This window comes from Suncus etruscus, chromosome 6, assembly GCF_024139225.1.
Source record: "Suncus etruscus isolate mSunEtr1 chromosome 6, mSunEtr1.pri.cur, whole genome shotgun sequence".
In the NCBI taxonomy this organism is placed as follows: Eukaryota; Metazoa; Chordata; class Mammalia; order Eulipotyphla; family Soricidae; genus Suncus; species Suncus etruscus.
In genome coordinates, this window is record NC_064853.1 from 42,562,455 (window position 1) to 42,583,343 (window position 20,889).

At 47.4% G+C, this 20,889-nt stretch overlaps 2 protein-coding genes and 1 non-coding gene across 5 annotated transcripts in view; 2 read left to right on the plus strand and 1 right to left on the minus strand.

The window, feature by feature from the left end:
- Positions 1–13,636, plus strand: part of DLGAP3 (DLG associated protein 3) — a 78,640-nt gene extending 65,004 nt beyond the window's left edge. The window contains exons 9-12 of the mRNA XM_049774667.1: positions 10,343–10,827; positions 11,575–11,666; positions 11,876–12,019; positions 12,676–13,636. Coding sequence (XP_049630624.1) covers positions 10,343–10,827; positions 11,575–11,666; positions 11,876–12,019; positions 12,676–12,894 — 940 coding nt within the window. The 3' untranslated portion in view covers positions 12,895–13,636. The remainder of the gene's footprint in view (positions 1–10,342; positions 10,828–11,574; positions 11,667–11,875; positions 12,020–12,675) is intronic.
- LOC126012876 (U6 spliceosomal RNA) lies at positions 3,059–3,165 on the minus strand. Its single transcript, XR_007497224.1, has one exon. It is a non-coding gene; the product is annotated as a U6 spliceosomal RNA (small nuclear RNA).
- Positions 13,637–18,007: 4,371 nt separating the features above from the next.
- SMIM12 (small integral membrane protein 12) overlaps positions 18,008–20,889 on the plus strand; it is a 99,959-nt gene continuing 97,077 nt past the window's right edge. For 2 of the 3 annotated variants that reach the window (XR_007496750.1, XM_049775132.1), the window contains exon 1: positions 18,126–18,300. The gene's annotated coding sequence lies outside the window, so the exon portion shown is untranslated. Of the gene's footprint in view, positions 18,095–18,125; positions 18,301–20,889 lie in introns of those variants that run through there. The other variant, XM_049775131.1, reaches the window with a different exon arrangement.

Here is a 20,889-nt window from a genome sequence, read left to right on the forward strand (position 1 = left end):
GACCTGCATGAAAGGCTAACACCTTACCTCCATGCTATCTCTCCGGTCCCGGAATCTAGTTACTTTTCAAGCATCTTTTGTGGGTTAATTCTTGCAGGATTGGTTTAATTGTTGCAAATGTTGCTGATTCTTGTTTGTCTGAGAGCGTTCTTATTTCTCCCTCAAGTCTAAATGATAGCTTTTGCTTTGTAGGGTAGTGGATTGTAGGCTGGAAGTTTTTTGTTTTTTGTTTTTTAAATTCAGTTCTTTAAATATATCATTTCACTCTTTTCCTGGATTATAAAATATCATATAGAAGGTCTATTTCAAATCTTATTATGTATTTTTTACTGCTCTTGATGCTTTAAGTAGTCTTTGTCTTTTAATTTTCTTTATTTTGCCATTTTGATTCCTATATTTCTTGATGTTGTTTTGTTTGAATCTGTTTTGTTTGATACTATCTGGAGCTCTGAATCTGTGTGGGTGCCTCTCTCCAGAGATCAGGAAAGCCCTCAATTATTATTTCTTCCAGCAACTGTTGTTCCCTTTTTCTTTTTTTTTCTCTTCTGGTATTCCTATGCTTCGAAGATAAATTCCTCTTGCTATTATCTATTCCATATTTTATGTTCTCTTACATTCGTTTATTTCTATTTTGTCACTCATTATTGGTAATGGCTAGTATTTTGTCTTCACTATCACTGATATGATCTCCTGCATGTTGAATTCTGTTGCTACGGCTTGCTATTATATTTTTTTAACGTCTAAAATCCCATTTGTATGGACTATTTGATATCCTGAATCAGTTCATCTTTCAGGTGGTTGAATTGTTCTTTCAATGATGCCTTATTTTCATGGCCATTGCATGGAGCATTGATTTAAGTTTCTCTTCAATGAGGCCTGAAGCTGTATCTGAGCTCGATGATTTGCTGGGACTAGTGTCCTTGTATGTCAGAGTATGTGAATTCCTTTGTTTCTTCATTGTTCTTAAAGATTTGTGGGCACTGTGATTTGAGCTTTAGATCCCCAATTGTCTGAGATCTGAATGGTTTTATTATATTTACAGTAAACTCTTACTCTCTGTAATCTATTAATTTAACGATCTTGGTGCCTTAACATTCTATTTCAGTGTTTATACAGTAACAAATAATCCCATTTGTATAGAGGGTAATTATGGAGGTATTTGAGGCAAGATATCAAAATCACAAAAACGCTTAGGGTTAATGGAGTTGAAGAGGTGAAGTTATTGTGTGGTTTGATTCAAGAGGTGGGAAGTAGTGTGGCAGCTTCTCAGTGCAGGGGACCCAGGGAGAAGTGGCAGCATGATGCGCCTTCCCCTCTTTAGTTTAAGAGTTTCCAGGAAGCCATGGTATATCCTCTCCTGACTTTGAATGTGTTCTCTGTTAACCTGTTAGGGGAGGGGAGGAATTTGCTTGTGTAGATCCTTCTAGTGGCCCATCATTGGTGCTGACTCGGTTTATAAATCTACAGGGGTGGCAGCAGTTGTTTAGTGCCCTCCCCACAGCACCCTCATTCCAGATTCATTTTTTCACAGATATTTATAGGGTCCCCATTATTTGCCAAATCCTATACTGGACACTGAGGATACAAGAATGGGCAGAGACAGAGGTCTCTACTTTGTGAAATTCATCACCTGGCTTCCCCAAGAATCTTATTAATGATGATGGAGCACGGGACAGGGTGTGCAGAGAGTTGTGTGTGCTGCGGGAGTTCAGCCTAGGGATTCTGGCTTGGCTCCCCTGAGTGGTATTTGGGTGAGGTCCTGAAGATTTAACCCAAATGACCTAGGTGAAATGGGGATAAGAGCATTCCAGGTAGAAGGATTTGCCTGCGCCTAAGGCCTTGCAGTATGAGGGAACATTTAAGGACTAGTCCCATGACCATCTTTAAGACACACTGGGGCACCCGTCTTCTCAGCAACCATTGGCCTTGCTGAAAAGAAGGACTTCAGGGACTGGGAACATAGCTTAGCAGTACAGCATTGACCTTGTGTGAGGCCCTGGGTTTGATCCCAAGCACCACAGACATGAGAAAAGGATGTCTCAGATATTCTTGAATATAGAAAGATTGTTTCTGGGGTATACTTTTTTGTCTCTAACTTTCTCTAACCAAGGAGATTCCCTTTGTATCATCCACTTCAAGATCCCCCACCCCACTGTGATCCTAAAAATTCATATTTAGCAAAACTCAAAACAAACCTGTGCTGACCCTGTCTGTGGGCAAGGGTCAACTTCCTCCTCCAGGTGTGTTCCCCTCAGCTGATGACCAGGAAAGAATTCCAGGTTTATGACCCTTTATACCCTCCCAACAATGCTTGTACAAGAGGAACTGGAGTAAAGGGTAACAGGACATAGAAGAGAAATAGCTTGGGAGGAGGTGAGGTACCAGAGAAAAGGTAAACATGAACAGTGGGGCTTAGGAATGCCCCTGGAGCAACATAATTTTGATAGGTATTATCTCATTTAACCAAACTCTTGGAGCTCTCTATGGGGGAGGAGGGACAACCCAGAGTCAAGCCTGATTAGGGGTCACTAATTATGGTGGGGTGGATTGTGCCTCTCTTTGTACTGTCCTTCCCCATCCCTCCTGTGGTGGTGTCTCTGAAGCTTTAAGATCGAAGGAGAATCCCCACAACAATTGCTCTACATGCAGGGGTCCTCAAACTTTTTAAACAGGGGGCCAGTTCACTGTCCCTCAGACCATTGGAGGGTCTGACTATAGTAAAAATAAAACTTATGAACGAATTCTTATGCACACTGCATATATCTTATTTTGCAATGAAGAAACAAAACAGATACAAATACAATATGTGGCCCGCGGGCCATAGTTTGAGGACCACTGCTACAGGGTACCCCCTCTAACAAATAGCTCTACATGGGTTTCATCTGCCAGTGATTTGGGAATAGTGTCTTAGAGGGCATTCAACAAAAGCCACCAGGATGTTTAGTTAATTTGTTTATTGCAAATATTTAGGAATTACTTACAATGATTATTTGGTAAATTTAAGTAGTTAAATGTAAGTAGTTCTCAAATATTTCTTTCTTTCTTTTTTTTTTTTTTTTTAAATATGGAACGCTTCACGAATTTGCGTGTCATCCTTGCGCAGGGGCCATGCTAATCTTCTCTGTATCGTTCCAATTTTAGTATATGTGCTGCCGAAGCGAGCACAGTTCTCAAATATTTCCTGAGACATTATGCATACCAAAAAAATGACCTGTTATTTACCCATTTATAAGCTAGTTATTTATAAATCCTAGAATTTAACTGGGATTTCCTGTGACATAAGAACCCTCTGGGTGCCCAGGTGTGTCTAAGCAGGTTCAGCTGGAGAACTCCATGCAGGAACACCAGCCCTTCCTACCCCTTGCTCTTTATTGTTTTTTGTTTTCAGGTCTCACCCAGCAGTGCTCAGGGATTATTTCTGGCTTGCAATTTAGTAATTACTCCTGGCAGTGCTTCAAGGACCATATTGGATATCAGGCATTGAACACAACAAGGCAAACACCCTAACCCTGTACTGTCTCTTGGATCCGCACCTTTACTTATTTATTTATTTATTTGATTTTTTTTTTTTTTTGGTTTTCGGGCCACACCCGGCGATGCTCAGGGGTTACTCCTGGCTGTCTGCTCAGAAATAGCTCCTGGCAGGCACGGGGGACCATATGGGACACCGGGATTCGAACCAACCACCTTTGGTCCTGGATCGGCTGCTTGCAAGGCAAACGCCACTGTGCTATCTCTCTGGGCCCTATTTATTTGATTTTTGGGGCCACACCTGGCAGTGCTAAGGACTTGCTCCTGGCTCTGTGTTCAGGGATCACTCTTAGTGGATTCAGGAGACTATATGGGGTGTCAGGGATCAAATCTGTGTCTGCCATGTACCAGGCAAATTCCTTACCCGCTGTACTATTGCTTCTACCCCCATTTATTATTTCTTCAAGACAAAGTTACCTAGTCTTTGGTCCTTGCTGCTAGTTTAACACTCTTAAATTTTTTTTTGGGGGGGGCATACCTGCAGCACTTGGGTTACTCCTGTCTCTGTGCTCAGAAACTACTCCTGGCAGACTTAGGAGATCATATTGAATGCCGGGGATCAAACCCAGGTCAGCATGTCCAAGGCAAATGCTCTGTCCACTGTTCTATTGCTCTGGCCCCAACACTCTTAGTTTCTTTTGTTAATTATTACTTTTTTTTCTGTTTTGGGGACCACACCTGGCAGTGCTTAGGGCTTACTCCTGTCTTGACACAAAGGGGTCCCTCTTGGCAAGGCTCTGGACACCATATAGGATGCCAGTGATCAAATTCACTTATCTTACATGTGTCTACCCACTGTACTATTGCTCTGACCCTGTCTCCCACCTTTTTCTTAGATTGTGTTTCTGGTTTTAGCATGTGGAATGGACTGAAAGGTGGGGCCCCTTGATCCCTAGAAAGCAAGCATCTATTCTCAGGAAATTCTGTTCTAGGAATAGTCCTGTAGAAGCAGGATTGCAGATAGACCACCAGCCCTGAGTGGGTCATGAACTACATTTCTCAACCTGCAACTCTGGGGCAGTTCCCAAATGACTACCATGAGTCTAGATCTCTCACCCTATCCCTACTCCAACTCACTCTCATTCTCACAGCGCCTAGGATGGGGTCCTGACCTCTGGGATTCCCCAATGACTGACATTTTCTGATGCTTTGTCAGAAATGGAGCTAGTACAAGGGTGGCTCACTGCTGAAATGTCACTGCTTCTCCCTCTTTCCTGTCCCCATGCCTCATGCCCCTGCAGACCTGCTGCCAGATACTCTGGCAAAACATTTTTAACAACTCCTGGATGTTCAACATTTCCTTGGACATTGTGTCTCTCAGGATTAGCGGGTTTCTTCCCAGCGCCTTCTGTGCTATCCCTTAGAGTCGCGGTACAAATGTTTCTTTAACTGTGATAACAATTTCCAGGATTACTAGGACTGTGATCATCCTCGCCCTGAAGAACAGGAGAGGAGAAAACCTCCCCAACCTTGTGACAAGGCATGAGGAGAAAACACTGTGAGAGGCATTTCTAGGAATGGATAGATAATTTGTAATGAAAGCCAGTTTTATTCTGTGGTTACAGATATTGGTGAAGACTACTGCCAGCACTGCCAAATCCACACCAAAATCAAGACATAGTCCTACTCTTCACTAATCTGAAAACTAATCTGTTACTGAAAGGCTTGACTATGATTGTGCGTTATAAAAACTCCCCAAATGAGTGATTTTAGAGATGATAGAAGTTGATTTCTTTCTTCCTTAGAGTTCCAGTTACACTCTGGCTGGTGTTTTAATATTAGGCCTTAGGCTCCTTATCTTTCTATCCTTAATGCGTGGCTTTCACTCAGTGTTTCAAGAGGGCTGCTTTTGGCCAAGTCATCATGCCTACATTCCCAGTTAGAAGGGAAGAGGACAGAACAAAGAAAGGCACATTTCCTTTAAAGAATATTACCTGGAAGTGGCGGTGGGTGGCGGAAGTCACACATAGCACTTCTGCTTTTATTCTGTGAACTTCAACTTGATCGCCTGAGTCTACTTAACTGCAAGAGAGATAGGTATCTCTATTACAAGTGGTCTTGTGCCTAGCTTTTAGATGAAGGGACCCTATTACTAAGGATAAAAAGGAAAATGAATGCCGAGGAATAATTCATGTTCGATGCCACCCTTTTTCCCTTTCTAGCCAACCAACCACTTAACCAAAATTTATATAAGGAGCTGCCCTATTTAGTAAGGGATATAGATATGCAAATAGCTCACAATACAATGTGATATGGAGTATAAAAGAGGTCTTATTCAGAGTGCTGTGGGAGAACAGATGGAAATGATCAACAGCAATCATAATAATTAATGACTACAATGCCCTAGCTGGGTTCTCCATGCTACACTGCCGTGATTGTATTTGTTTCACTTCCTTTCTTTTGAGAGAGAGCTACAAAGCCTCCCAGCTCTCCATTCACAATGGGCAGGCCAGGTGCTGGTTTAAGTTCCTTACATCCATTAACTCATAACAGTCCTATCAGCGAGACTATGATCATTTTCTCTTATACAGGAAGAAAATGAGGCTCATACTTCAGGCTGGGTTTTTGGCCCCAGCCAGTCTAGCTTCAGAGGACATGTACTCATTGACTCTGCTCAGTGGCTTCCCCCAAAGCTGTACATTCTCTCTCCCACCTCTACCCCATTTTGGGCAGACAACTGTCACCAGATTCAGGGTGGGGATTATCCGGCAGGACGCCTCTCCATTTCAGAACATATCCCCAGCTTGTGTGGATCTCCTCCTTTGCCTCCTCTACCAGCCCTGTCTCAGGGGTGCCTGTCCTTTCGATGTGTGTCACCCTCTCCCCCTGCCCTGGGGGCAGCAGAGTGGCATGCTTTGCAAAGTGGCCTCTGTGGCCACATCTCACTAATTTGTTCATTTTCTGACTTTAAGATGTCACTTTGCCTCTCTAAGCCTTAAAGTGCTCATCTGTAAGTAGGGCTGATGATAATACCTGTTTCAAGAAACCATATGTGAGGATGAAACATGAATATTCACATAAAGAGCTTAGCACGAAGCTAGGTGCTCACAGGATGTTAGTTATTTATTCTTCTTCTAGCTGGTCCTTGGCCAATTGCCTCCCTGTTTTCTCTCCTCAATCCATTTATCTTTACAGGTTATGTTAATTTCCTGTTACTGTAATAAATTACCACTAACTTAGAGACATCAGATAATACATATTTATTATTTGACATTTCTTGAGGTCATAAGCCTGAACTGGGTTTCAGAGTACTAAAAATAAGATGCTGGCAGGACTGATCCCTTCTGGAGACTCTGGAAAGATTCCCATTTTGTCCCCTTTTCCAGTTTGTAGAGATTATCCACTTGCCTTGGTTTACAGCTGCTTGTCTTCCAAGTCAGGAAAGGGAGGTCTGGTGTCATCACGCCTCTCTCTCACCTGGATGCCATTGACCCAGTTCTTCCCTTCTTCTCTGAGAAGGGCCTTGTGAGAAGATTGTGCCCACCTGGGTGATGCAGGCTCTCCCCAGCTCAGGCTCCATCCTGTGGTTGGTTCTGGAAAGTCCCTTTGCTCACGAAGGCCACACACACATATTCTTGTAATCAGGACATAGATAACTTTGGGCAGCCATTGTTTCACCTACCTCACAAGTCATTTTTCTTGGGACGTGTATGCTCAGTCTAGCCTACACGAGTACCTGCCCTTCCCTTTCCCCAGTTTTATTGATATAGTCGACAAATATACAGAATACCTCTCCACTAAAAGTTCACTATCTTCTCTCCTCCTCTCTTCTCAACTAATCTCTATGAAAGCCTTGTCTTACCTGTTTTCTCCTACTTCCAGCAAACACCTGCCACCTCTCTTCCCTGATAACCCAACACATTTTATTTGAGAAGGAGGAGGACACCCTGATGGTGCTCAGGGAATTTTTCCAGCTCTGTGCTTAGGAATTGGTGGTGTTTGGGAGACCATGCTGTGCTAGAGATCAAATTTGGGTCTTCTGCATGCAAAGCATGTGCTCTTTCTCAGCCCCCCCCCCAAAACCAATTCTCATCAAATTTATCATACGCTTTCTTCTTGCCATGGACTTAAATCAGTGGACACTTTTCATTCTTAGTTGTCTGCATTTGCCATATTGGCTCATCACTCCTTGAGGCCCTATTGGCCCCTGCCCTAAGTGACTAATCCCTAATTTTCTGCCTCTTTCTCTCTTTAGCTCAGATGTTTCCTGAGCAGCATTGTCTGGGACCTGAAATGCCCACATTCCCCCTTTGTTCCTGTGCTCTTTTCTTGAGGAACCTAGTCTCCGTCTGCTGGTTTGAAATGCCACTGGCACAGGAGTGACTGACTTGGACTGGTGCCATGCAAAGCCCTGGTTCCTGGCTGGGAGTGTTGGTGAAGACTGTGCTCCCAAGAGTCCATAAACTCCTCAGTGTCCTTGGCTTCTCTTAAAGGAGACATGTGAGAACTCACTGAGCACTCACTTGAGAACCATGAAGCCTGGGACCCTTCACATTGCTGCTCCAGACTGCGTGATATGTCTCCATTTAGATGGAGCATTATCCTCCCAGGACTCCTCAGAGCACAGGGAAAGGCAGCAAGTGAAATGTCAGAGAACAGAGCCATGTCTGGGGTGTAATAGGAAGGCAGGAAGGTGAATTGGTCATCATGAATTTATTGAGGTAGGCCCCACCTTTTTCCTTATGGTTTGCACTTGCTGGAACTGTAAGGAGTCAAAGGCTAACTGGAACCCAAGGGAGCCAACATGCATCCTTGCAGCTCAGTTACACAACTCTTACCCAAGATGGAGAAAAACTAACCAAATAGTGGGGATAACTCCAGGTGCAAGAAGACTGCCAACTGGTGATGGGGGTTTCCAGAAGAAGAGGGCACTTGAAAAGGGAATGGACAGAAAGGAGAAGAGGAGGTGGTGGTTGAGGAGGAAGAATTTCAGGCGTGGGAAGAGCTTGCCTAAGGCTTAGAATCAGGGCCTTGAATAATCTACTCAGAGAACCAGGAGAACAGAGGGGAAATGCAGGCAGAGAAGAGAGCTGCATCCAGGATATATGCTGGACTTGGATCTATATTAGCATAGGGGCTTGAACTTGATCTTCTTGGCAGTATGGAGCTAAGAGAAGAGTTTTGAGCAAGGGAATGGGTTGGGCACAGCTCGATTGTAGGAAGACAGTTGCAATTCTGGGCGATCAGTGAGGAAATGTTGACTTCAGATTTTAAAATTTGCAAGATAAATTTTAGGAAAGGGATTACTTTGGACATTAGTGGTTAATTCGTATCAATTGATACAGCATATATGTATTCATGTAGCATACTCATGTATATAATACCATATACATATATGACCTAGATGGAAGTTGGGTATCTTCTCCAAGGCACATAGCAACAAGCCAGTATTAGAATTCAGGTATGACTCCTAGGCCAAGGCTTTAATTCTGTGCTGTATTGAGCAGAGGATGAGGTACTGGAAAGACTGGAAAGGGGGTTGATTGAATGGTGCAGGCAGGACAAATGTCAAGGTGAAGACCAAGCGGAGGCAGTGCAGATATGTTCTTGCCTTCACTCTCTGTGGGTGGGGGCTGGGCCCAAGGCCTCACTGGAGAATGCACATGAGTGCATCCCTCATTCCTGGGTCCTGCTGCATCCTTCTGGGTCTGGTTTCTATGGCAACAGGCTCCCAGCAGGCAGCCCGCCAGCTGGAGGGAAGCAGGCAGGCAAGGCAGACAGGGAGAGAAGCCTGGGCAGCAAGGGGAAGGCTAAAGTTGTGGGGGTTGGCAGAGTCTCCTGGGAAGATTGAAGGTACCCCAGGAGCCAGCTCCCAAGCTGCTCCTCTTTCTTCTGAGCACTTGGAGGTATAGTTCATTGAGGCCACATAGGCCTTTCTTTTGCAAAAGCTCCTTGAAACTTATATTTACCTACTCACTGCTCTCCATTTCCTTGCTCCCCTCCTTCAAGTATATGTGACCCTGAGGTCTTCATTCTGAACTCAGGCACATCTAGTAAGATCAGTTGACTTCATGTTTTGTGTAGCATTTGCATCTTATTAACACAAAGGCAAGAAATTTCTAGGCTTGTGTCATTCCTGCCCACTTAATTCCACTCTACCTGAGCTGGGTGGCTGGGCTGAGAGAGGGCTCCCTAGAAAGGCTCTCCTAGGCATAGGCACCTCCCTATCTTCTGCAGTTTCAGGAAGGTTTGTTCCTGAGGTTCAAACCCCAGGCTCTGCTGCTTTGTAGTTGGGTGTTCATGGGTTGTTCCAGGCCTTAGTTGATTCATCGCTCTGATAGCTGAGGACATACCATACCATACAGCTGGTATAAAGTAGCAAAGACGCCATTTGTTATTATTTTGAAAGACTCTTGTATCATCAGGACTTTTTTTTTTTTTTTTTTGCATTCTAGGATACTTTATTCATTCAATTCATCAGGACTTTTGTATTCAAACCAGGACCCTGGAACCAGCTGTGGCTCTTTCCCTCATCTTTTCTCTCATCCCCCTTCTCCCCATACCCCTGCCCTGCCAACCCAGCTTCTGCAGTGGTTACTCTCTGGCCTATGTCCATTCTGATCATTGCAAGCCAATGACTATGCCTGTGATAGTGGCATCGACTCAGTATTTTGGGTATCACCCTGTGTGGAGGCGAGGGAGGTGTGACATTATATAATGGACCTGTTGTGACAGTTGCATTTACAAGTTAATGTCCTTTACTGCCTTCAGTTTCCCTTTCCATTCCTTCTCCTTTGGTCCAGGGGAGAGGAGGTTGAGGGCTGGGCTGAAACTCAGCAGAGGCAGAGATGACAATCTCCTTTCTTGCCAGGCGGGCGAGGTTTAAGCGGTCCAACAGTGTGACAGCCGGCGTACAGGCAGACCTGGAGCTGGAGGGCCTGGCCGGCCTGGCCACAGTGGCCACAGAAGACAAGGCCCTGCAGTTTGGACGCTCCTTCCAGAGGCACGCCTCTGAGCCCCAGCCCGGACCCCGGGCCCCCACCTACTCAGTCTTCCGTACGGTCCACACACAGGGCCAGTGGGCCTACCGCGAGGGCTACCCACTGCCGTATGAGCCGCCGGCCAGCAATGGGTCGTCCGGCCCTGCCCCTGCCCCCACCCCAGGCCCGGGCTCCGGCCGCCGGGACTCCTGGATGGAGCGCGGCTCCCGCAGCCTCCCTGACTCAGGCCGCACATCCCCTTGCCCCCGGGATGGCGAGTGGTTCATCAAGATGCTGAGGGCTGAGGTGGAGAAGCTGGAGCATTGGTGCCAGCAGATGGAGCGTGAGGCGGAGGACTATGAGCTGCCTGAGGAGAGTGAGTGAGGGGCCTGACTGGTAGGCTGTCAGAGCCAGACCAGGGGGGACAGTGGCTGGGTGCAAGGCCATGGGGATTCAGGCCCCATCTCTGTTGCAGTGGGGATGGGATGCCTGTCATGGTAGGAACTGGGACATCAGGGCAGAGAGTCCATATAAAATGTCAGCTTATGGGCCTGGAGAGATAGCACAGTGGCATTTGCCTCGCAAGCAGCCAATTCAGGACCAAAGGTGGTTGGTTCGAATCCCGGTGTCCCATATGGTCCCCCGTGCCTGCCAGGAGCTATTTCTGAGCAGACAGCCAGGAGTAACTCCTGAGCACTGCCGGGTGTGGCCCAAAACCAAAAACAAAACAAAACAAAAGAATGTCAGCTCATATCCGAGTTCTGGGTAGGGATATTCTGCAGAAAATAAGGCTTTTTCTACAAGTCTATCTGGGTTGGGGACAGAGAGAGAGATACTGTTATGCCTCACCATCCTATGACACTGGTGGCATAGTGACAAAGAAGACAAACGATCCATGAGAAATGTGTCATTTGTAGCAACCAAAAATCTGGCGCACAAGTGAAAGATGTGAATCGGGGATGTGGCTGAGTTTGCAGGGAGGGCAGGAAAGATGGTCCTGGCAGGTTGAGTGTAGGATGAAGCTTTAGTGTCTGAGGAGGTGTAGAAAGGTGCTTTCCAGGGAACCTGGCAGGGGAAAGGGTGGGTCAGTCATGGCTGACTCCCTGATTCCCCTGCTGTCCAGTCCTTGAGAAGATTCGCAGTGCCGTGGGTAGCACCCAACTTCTCCTGTCCCAGAAGGTCCAGCAGTTCTTCCGGCTGTGTCAGCAAAGCATGGTAAGTACCCTGGGCTCCGGCACCTGTGACCCAGGGTGCGTATCTTCCCACTCCATGAGACTGGGTCTTGGTGCCCAAGAGGCAGAGTCCCAGATGCTCTGTCCCAGCCTACCTGACCCCTTCCCGCTGTGGAGGACTGAGTTTCTTGATAGTGAGGCTGAATTGCGGCTCTTTCTTACTGGCTGTGTCTCCGCCGTCCTCTCCCTCAGGACCCCACTGCGTTCCCTGTGCCCACCTTCCAGGACCTGGCAGGTTTCTGGGACCTCCTGCAGCTCTCCATCGAGGATGTGACCCTTAAGTTCCTGGAGCTACAGCAACTCAAGGCCAACAGCTGGAAACTCCTGGAGCCGAAGGTGTGTGTGTGCTGAGGTCCTTTCAGACCATCAAGCAGACCAGAGCCAGAGAATGTCTATTCCCATGGTGGGGGGCGGGGCGGAGAGGAGCAGCAGGACTCAGGGTTAGCCTCAGGGCTCTGCCCATTTCCTTCCAAAGGGACCACTTTCTTGGGATTCAGCCATTCTGGCTCCTCTGCTCCATTTAGCCCAAACTGCCAGAATCCTGGAGACCAAAGCAACTGGAGTTAAAGGGGGGCAGAGCTTAGAATTCCAAGAAGGGGGGGGGGCTGGAGAGATAGCATGGAGGTAGGGCATTTGCCTTGCATGTAGAGGACGGTGGTTCGAATCCCAACATCCCACCCATATGGTCCCCCGAGCTTGCCAGGTGCGATTTCTGAGCGTAAAACCAGGAGTGACCCCTGAGCGTTGCCGGATGTGACCCAAAAACCAAAACCAAAAAAAAAAAAAAAAAAAAAAGAATTCCAAGAAGGGCAGAGTGGGCCCCAGCTCCTACTTACTTGGAGGGTGGCCCCCTCCAGCCCTCTTGAAGCAGGGGGGAGCCCTTAGGGAGGTGAACCCCTGTCCTTGGCAGGCTGGGTAGGAGGCATGTCCAGGATTGAGAACTTTCCCTGGAACTGCCCCGCACTCAGCGCCGGCCCCGCCTGTGCCCGCAGGAGGAGAAGAAGGTGCCTCCGCCGATACCAAAGAAGCCCTCGCGGGGCCGGGGCGTGCCGGTGAAGGAGCGCTCCCTGGACTCGGTGGACCGGCAGCGGCAGGAGGCCCGCAAGCGGCTTCTGGCAGCCAAGCGCGCCGCCTCGTTCCGCCACAGCTCGGCCACGGAGAGCGCCGACAGCATCGAGATCTACATCCCCGAGGCCCAGACCAGGCTGTGAGCGGGCGGGCGAGCGATCGGATGGCATCGGATCGCCCGGCCCGGGGCCCGGCCCGCGGTTCTCTTTCTACCCGTACTGTACACCCAGCGTCGAGGTCACTGTGAACGCGGGCCGCCCCGTGCGCCCGCCCGCCCGCCCGCCGCCGCTCCTCCGGCCCGCACACCCGCGCGGGGTTTTTACCGCCCTGACACCCGCGCCAAGGCGCCCGGGGCCGGGCTGGGGGCCGTGCCTCTGCGCCCCGCGCCCCCCACTCGGACCCCGACTCCCGCCTGGTCCGACGCTTCGTCCCCACCTTCTCCCCCACTCACCCCTGGGCCATCTCTGCCATCCATCACTCCCCCTCTGCCACCACCACCACCACCACCACCATCACCACACCACGGGCCAGGCCGGGCCGGGTCCCCCATCTGGGCTCTGCGTACCCCCCACCCCGCGGGGCTGGGCTTCGTGGGGGATTAAGCTTCGTGGCTTTTTATGAAGAATCCCGAACCCCCGCCTCGGAGTCCGCCCCCCAACCCTTCCTCCCAGGGGTTCCACCCTCACTCAGCCCTTGGCCCACCGGGCCCAGGGACCACAGTGGCTGGACCAACCCAGGATCAGGGCCCCTGGGCCTCTCTCCCTTCTTCCAGCTGCTGGGGAGGGGAGATGGGGGCTGCCCTCACCACTCCTGTGGCTGTTCCTACACACACACACACACACATCCCCTTGAGTATCCCAGGAAAAATAAAACGGCAGAACTGCACTCGGGCCCGCTGCTCGCCTAGATGCCCCCAGTGCCCTGTGTGCATGGGAGAGGGTGGCGGGAAGAGCCGTGGGGAGTCACAGAGGAACTGGGTACCTCAGGAGGAGGGGCTGGTGGGTGCCCAGGAAGGGTTTTTGCAGCTTCTCTCCTGCTCAGTCTGGTTGACTGTCTCCTAGAGCTCAGAGGCACCCCAATCCTCACCCCAGAGGACTGTCCAGCCAAGCAGACTCCCAATGAATAATCAGGGCCTTGACCCATCTTTTGAGGATGAAGTGAACTCACTGAGCTCCTTCCTGAGCCGTAGCAGACAAACTTGAGTGCCCAGGCCACTCTGTAGCCCCTCCTGGGGAGTAGGGGGAGGTCGCTGTGAGTGGGAGAAGGAAGGACAATGGTAACCCCAGTCTAGCAGTAAAGGGTAATTCAGGATGCTGGCCGGGAGTCAGACAAAAGCTGAACACTTAACATGAACCTCTCGTTTTCCTTGGGCCATACCACAGAGCTGAAAAATTCAGGGGACTTAAGTGAACCTGCAAATCACATAACAGGTGGTGAACAGGACCAGGTGGTGGGCCCAGATTTGTGACTCTCTGATCCAGAAAAGGATTTGATGACTGTCCCTGCCTTTCCGCTTCTCAAACAGTCGTGGGGCTGAGCTGACAGAAAATGATTCCAAGGGACTGCAGCTCTTCTGGGTCACACTGGACTCTTTTCATTCATCATTCAGCAAACGTTTATCAGGAACCATTGTTGTCATGTCCAGCACTGGGGAGATAGCTCTGGACATGTGTCATTTCTGCCCTTATGATCTTACAGGAAAAAGAGATAAGTAAGCAAGCTGTTATAATAGAAGTGTAAATGCCAGGGAGATGACTAGGGATTAGCCAATGAAGAAAGCCATGAGCTGCGAAGAATGTTCCAAGGTCAGACTACAGCTGAGTAAAGGTATCTAGAAGAAAAGGTTTTGGGAAACAGGATGGATCCTGCTGGGCTATAGAGTCAATTTATCCAAAGTGGGCCTGGCTCCTCAGGCTATAGGTAGGGTTTTGGACAGGACAGTGTCATGAGCAGAGATTTTACAGACTGGCAGGAGGACTAGCTGAAAAACTGGAAATCATATATACAAGGGTACACATATGAGACTGTTGGGAAGACAAGAAATTAAGAGAACACACGCAGGCACAAAAATACGGAGCATTCTCATGTGATCCAATTCCCCAAAGTGAATCAGCTTGGAGCCGATCCCAAAAGAATCATGTTCTCTGTTCCAAGATGTAATGGACAAGACTGCTCATGAATGAGTTTTAAACAGGCATTTCAAGGCTGGAGTCCTAGTATAAAGTAATCCTTGTTCAAAACCCATCACCATGTGTGGTTCCCCTAGCATTAGACATGGTCCCTGATCACCCCTGGGAAAACACCCTAAAAGCCCAAGTATTCCAGGTGATTATGGGAAATGCTCCCTTGTCTATTATCTATATACTTGTCGAATGAGGCCTAGCTGGCTCACTTTGCCTCTCTGTTTCTAAGATTGTGACTTGGGTGAGATACAGACTTGGGGGTGCTCAGGGCAATGCTGTGAAATCGATGCTGTCATTTCATTTTAGAGACAAGAAGACAGGAGTTGGAAGCAAAAAAATAACTTGTCCCAAGTCAAGAACATAAAAGTAGGCTGTTAGTGACTTTTTATGGGCCTGGGCCTTTCCCCCTCAAACTCCAAGGCATTCTGGGATCATAAGGTATGGGCACAAGTCTGCATTATTGTCTCCAGTAAGCTACAGACATGATGTCTAAAATGCTTGCCTGGGGCTGATATGAAAGCCTCCCATTTAAAGAGAGGCCTGCTGTCCCAGGGATCCTGGAGTCCTAGGAAGCCTCTTCTGTAAGTCAGGGATCTCAGCAAGCTCTCTCTAAGCGTGGCCTTTTTCTTTTTCTTTTTTTGACACACCCGGTGACGCTCAGGGGTTAATCCTGGCTATACGCTGAGAATCGCTCCGGGTTTTGGGGACCATATGGGACACCAGGGGCTTGAACTGTGGTCTGTCCTAGGTTAGCTGCGTGCAAGGCAAACACCCTACCACCTGTGCCACTGCTCTGGCCTCATAAGCGTGACCTTTTAAACCAAGTCTTGAAGGATGAATTTGAGTTTTGCATTGAAGATAGAGAGGGAGAGCATTTGTTTCAGGCATATATGATAATGGGTAAAGGCATTCATAATGTGTTTCATGAGGAATTCTGGGAACAACAGAGATGGGAGAGGGGTGGCATTAGGACATGTTTTTCATGTAGAAAACATGGAAGATGTGTCCAGAAATGAAATGACTGAAAGTAGAGTGGGGAGTGAAGCAGGAGGATTCATTGCTTTATTTTGATTTTGAAGGATCCTTTGGCCAACAGTTAGAATGGAATCTAACTAGTCTGGGCACATTGAAAGGCAGGGAAACAATTGAGAGAAAGGGTGTGGGTAAGAGATGATGATCACCTTGAGAGACAAAAGTCTTTCAAGGAGGTACTGGATATGCAAAGATGGAAAGAACTAAAGAGAACACTTAGATTTTTGGCTTAATGAATAAACAGTACCACATATGGACATAGGGCATTTCAAAAGAAATAATTAGAGTAACACCAAACATTTCAGTTGCTATTTATTATTTACTGAACACTTAGGAGTCACTAATTACTGAGCCAAGTACCCTGGAGGCTGAGTTGAACTTCCTTCCTTCCTTCCTTCCTTCCTTCCTTCCTTCCTTCCTTCCTTCCTTCCTTCCTTCCTTCCTTCCTTCCTTCCTTCCTTCCTTCCTTCCTCCTTCCTTCCTTCCTTCCTTCCTTCCTTCCTTCCTTCCTTCCTTCCTTCCTTCCTTCCTTCCTTCCTTCCTTCCTTCCTTCCTTCCTTCCTCCTTCCTTCCTTCCTTCCTTCCTTTCTTCCATCTATCCATCCCCAGGTTCTATGTATGTAAGACATGTGCTTTTCTACTGAATTATATCCCTAGACCTATTACTAAATGTAAGACATATTTCCAAGCATAGTAGGCAGGCATCATATGTGAGATTTGAACTCAGGTTTTATTCCTCAATTTAAACCCAATCCAGGTCCATTGGACAAAACCTACATTCAGTTTGAGGGACCCCTCTATTGAATCCTGGGGGATCCTGTGTGCTACTGTGCTACTTTCCACAACATTTCTTACACTTGGTTCACATTTTGTAGAAGGGTCTGCTACCCCATAGGTAGAAAACTCCTGAGGATAGCATGGACCCTGTCATGTACACCCTCAATGCCTAGCACATCTTAATTGTTGACCAGTGCTAGCTTCTCTACACAATTTTATACCCTTCTATCTATATTCAATTAGTGAACAAATTCTGCTATCACCATATCCTTATAACATATATGTGTATTGCTCCTTTCTCTCCATCTCTACAGTGAAGGTTTATCACTAAACTCTTTTGAGTTTATAGGGAAAGTGTTTCTATACACGTTCCAGAAAGCTTTCTGGAACTGTTTCTTAAACTTGACAAGCCATTGCAGTGTTGGTTACCCCCACCAGAAGGGGGTATGACACTCTGGATTGATGAAAAGAATAAATAAAGCACAGAGTTGTGAAAGATCTTTGCCTGCATGAGGGAATATGAAGGACTTGGTATGTGTTACTAAAAATAAATATACCAGACTGAGACTAGTGAATAGACTGGAAAGGCAAGTCTAGATGGGGGCATATGAAACTTGAGCTTTGGTATTTTATACTGTGATAAAGTAGATGTCTGTACAAGGTGCAGAAAAGGAGACACAGGTGGGAGTTATATTTGTTCTTGGAGGGTCAGATCAGACTTAGGTTTGACTATGTTTCAATTAATGGCTGATTAGTAATGGTATATTTTATTTTTCCTTGTGCTTGACACAGAACTTCACATACTTGATATCACCTAACCCTGATGATAGCCTCTGAAACAAAAATCATTACATTTATATCACATACAAAGGCCATCCAGACAAACTATATCCTCAAGGTCACCCAGCTAGAAAGCTAGCCCAGAGTTCTTAAGTTATTCAAAGAACCCTTAAGCATTATTAGATCATGCAAACCTAAGCATAGCTTCGTGAGGTCAGGCATCAAGGACGTTTATTGCGGGCTAGCTCTTACAAGACGCCTTAGAATCTACGTTGAAGGAATGACCTTTTTAAGTTTCACCTCGCCCAGTCTGGTGGTGACTTGGCTTGAATTCTCCTGGCCGCCAGGGGGCGCTGTGGCCTGCTCCACGCAATGGGATTCCCCCCTGATGGAAGTCTCGCTACTTCCGTTCGCTGGACTGGAGTTCAGCCAATCGCAGCGCTCTCAGAGCTAGGGGGCGGGGCTCTGAGGCGCGGCCCCGGGGGCCGCTGGGAGCGGCGGTCGCGTCCGTGTCCCCGGCCATTGGGTTTGAGTGCGGGGGCCGGACGGAGGAGTGTGGGCGGCGGCGCAGGTGAGCACGCGGTGCACCGGGGACAGTTTCTTTCCCCCGAGCGACTGCGGAGCTACCTGGTTGTCGTGGAGACGGCTCCAGGCCTTGGCCTAGGACGGGGAGGAGTCGATCACTAGTGTCCTGTCCTTGGCCAGCCCTGACAGTTCCCAGCCCAGGCTCCCGCTCACCTCCTCTGCAGCCTGGGCTTCTCGGCCTGGGCCACTTGGGTGAGGACGGACGCCCAGCAAGGGGCCTTGAACTTGGTCGTGGAGGGTCAGAACACTGGGAACCCAGTGCAAGCAGAGGGGAGGCACTTGGTTTGGGAGCTGGCTTCACCCCTGCATTACTGGACTTGGATCCACTGATGGGTCAGGGAGAATTCTTTTTCCTCCCCTTTGCCCTTGTTAGCAATTCTCCAAAGTCTCAGACTGTGGCTTTTGATCTCCGAACCACGGTGGCCCCTACACAAGGACAGCTTTTCTGGCAAAGGCCACCTGGTTCAAGAAGAGATGCATTTGCACTGTACGTGAAATAACATATCACAGTGTGAGCCACTGAGTCCAGTTAGTTTTGCTACCCTGGGTCTAAGTGTCTAGATTAGGGTGGATGGATGGACGACTGATTGTAGTTTTACTCTTCAAGAGTTGCTGAGTGGGTCCTTCTTTCATCCAGCAAACTTTTGGGGGACACCTTGTGTCAGGCCCGGTGAAGGTGGGAGTCCTGGAGGTGAATAAGGGTACAATGGGACAGCACCCTTCACCCTTCACCCCACATCCTTCCCGGATCCTTGTTCTCTTATAATATGTTTTGAGAAAAGCTATTTTGATGGAATAAACTAGTATCGTCAATGTCTGATCCAGAAAAAACAACAAAGTGGTTCCAAGTGTTATGTCCATGAATGGACACACTTGGGAATATTCAAGAGCGTGAATTAGATGTCAAAGGGTGGGTTTGTATTGCTTGAGAGAAATCATATTTGTTATGGACTCATTCTGTTTTTGCTTTTGGGCTGCATCGGGTGGTTACTTCTGGCTCTGGACTCAAGAGATCATATCCAAGGACTCAGGATTTTGGTAAACCCTATGAGGGAGGTTAGGAGGTGACAGGGATTGAACCTGGATTAATGTCATATAAGGCAACCACCCTAGCCATTATTTCATCTTCTACACTGTCTTCCTTTTTTAAGACAGGTGGATGACCTGATTGGAGAGTTGTAGTGTATAGAAAATATTTACTTTGCCAGATATTACTTGAAGGAAAGAAAATGGAGAATACTTGGCAGTTCTTCGGAGATGCCACTTACAACAGTGTTAAAATCTTATAATTTCACAAGTGTCTGAGTTTAACCTTAAAACTTTAGAGGTGACAAAAAAAGGGGGGAGGGAAGGACTTCTAAGCATTGAAATGCCAAATCTCTGGGAGGAAAAAGTACTGCAGGCATTTCGCCACAAGTTGACGATTTGCAAAGAAACTCTACCTATCTACAGTGTATTTTTCCACTAAAAAGACTTAGACTGAGGGACCGGCAAGATAGCATGGAGGTAAGGTGTTTGCCTTCCATGCAGGAGGACGGTGGTTCGAATCCTGGCATCCCATATGGTCCCCCGTGCCTGCCAGGGGCGATTTCTAAGTGTAGAGCCAGGAGTAACCCCTGAGCGTTGCCGGGTGTGACCCAAAAACAAATAAACAAAAAACAAAAAAACCAAAAAACAGACTGCCAGAGAGATCTGGGTTCAATATTAGAGGCGACAGCAATTCTATGCAATTAGCATAGTGTCCCTGAAACTTTGTGGCCTTAGATGAAAATATGGGCCAATAGTTTCTGCCTCGTGGAAGTGTTTATTTACTTTTTTGTTTGTTTGCTTTTGGAGCCACAGGTGCTCAAGGCTTACTCCTGGCTCTACTCTCAGGGATCATTCCCTATAGTGGATCATATTTGGTGTCAGGACTTGAACCTTGGCAGGCCTCAAGCAAGGCAATCACCCTATCTCTGTAGTATTTTTTGTGGCCCAGGGAGGTGTTTTAAAGTACTATGTATATAAATTGTCCAGTACAATCCTTAGTGCAGACAAAAAACTTGGAGGGTAATCTTGGTGCTGGATCCTGTGTCTTTTTCCTAGATGAGGATTATTGCACTTTTGGATCTTTTTGGGTCCACAATAGTTGTGAGTCCTCTATAAACAGAATCAGAAGGGAGAAGGCAAAGTATTGTCTTATCCTTGGGGAGATATTGATCACATTAAACCCGTAATTGCTGAGTTAGAGCAACATTGCATTCAGTACAAATTGATATTTTATTTTCTTTATTTTATAGGAACTACCCTATAAAATGGTGCTACAGGGCCACCAGGGCCATACCCAGCAGGTCTCCAAGACCCATGTGTGAAGAAGACCTTATGCTGGGCTTTGTCATGATAGGCATATGCTCTACTGTGTGACCTATCTTCTCAGTTCCTATTTAATTGAATTTGATTACTTTTTTTTTGCAGGGATTAAACCTAGGACCTTATACATGCAAGACAGCTCTACCACTGAGCTACATCTCTGGCTTCTTTTTATTATATTTTTAGGGATTACTCCCACCCTCCTTTTTGTTATTGTGGCTAGGGATGGTAGGTGCTTTCTGGGGATTGACACTTCACTTAGGATGCTTGCACTCATTGGATTGTAGGGTGCTGGCATTGAGGAGCCCAAGTGGCACAGGGATCATGGTTGCTCTGTTGCTTACAAGGCAGGAAGTCTACCTCCAGCTCCACTCCTTTCCTCTAAGGTCTTTAAGTTAAGTGGCTTGGGACAAGTTATTTCTTCTGGATAAT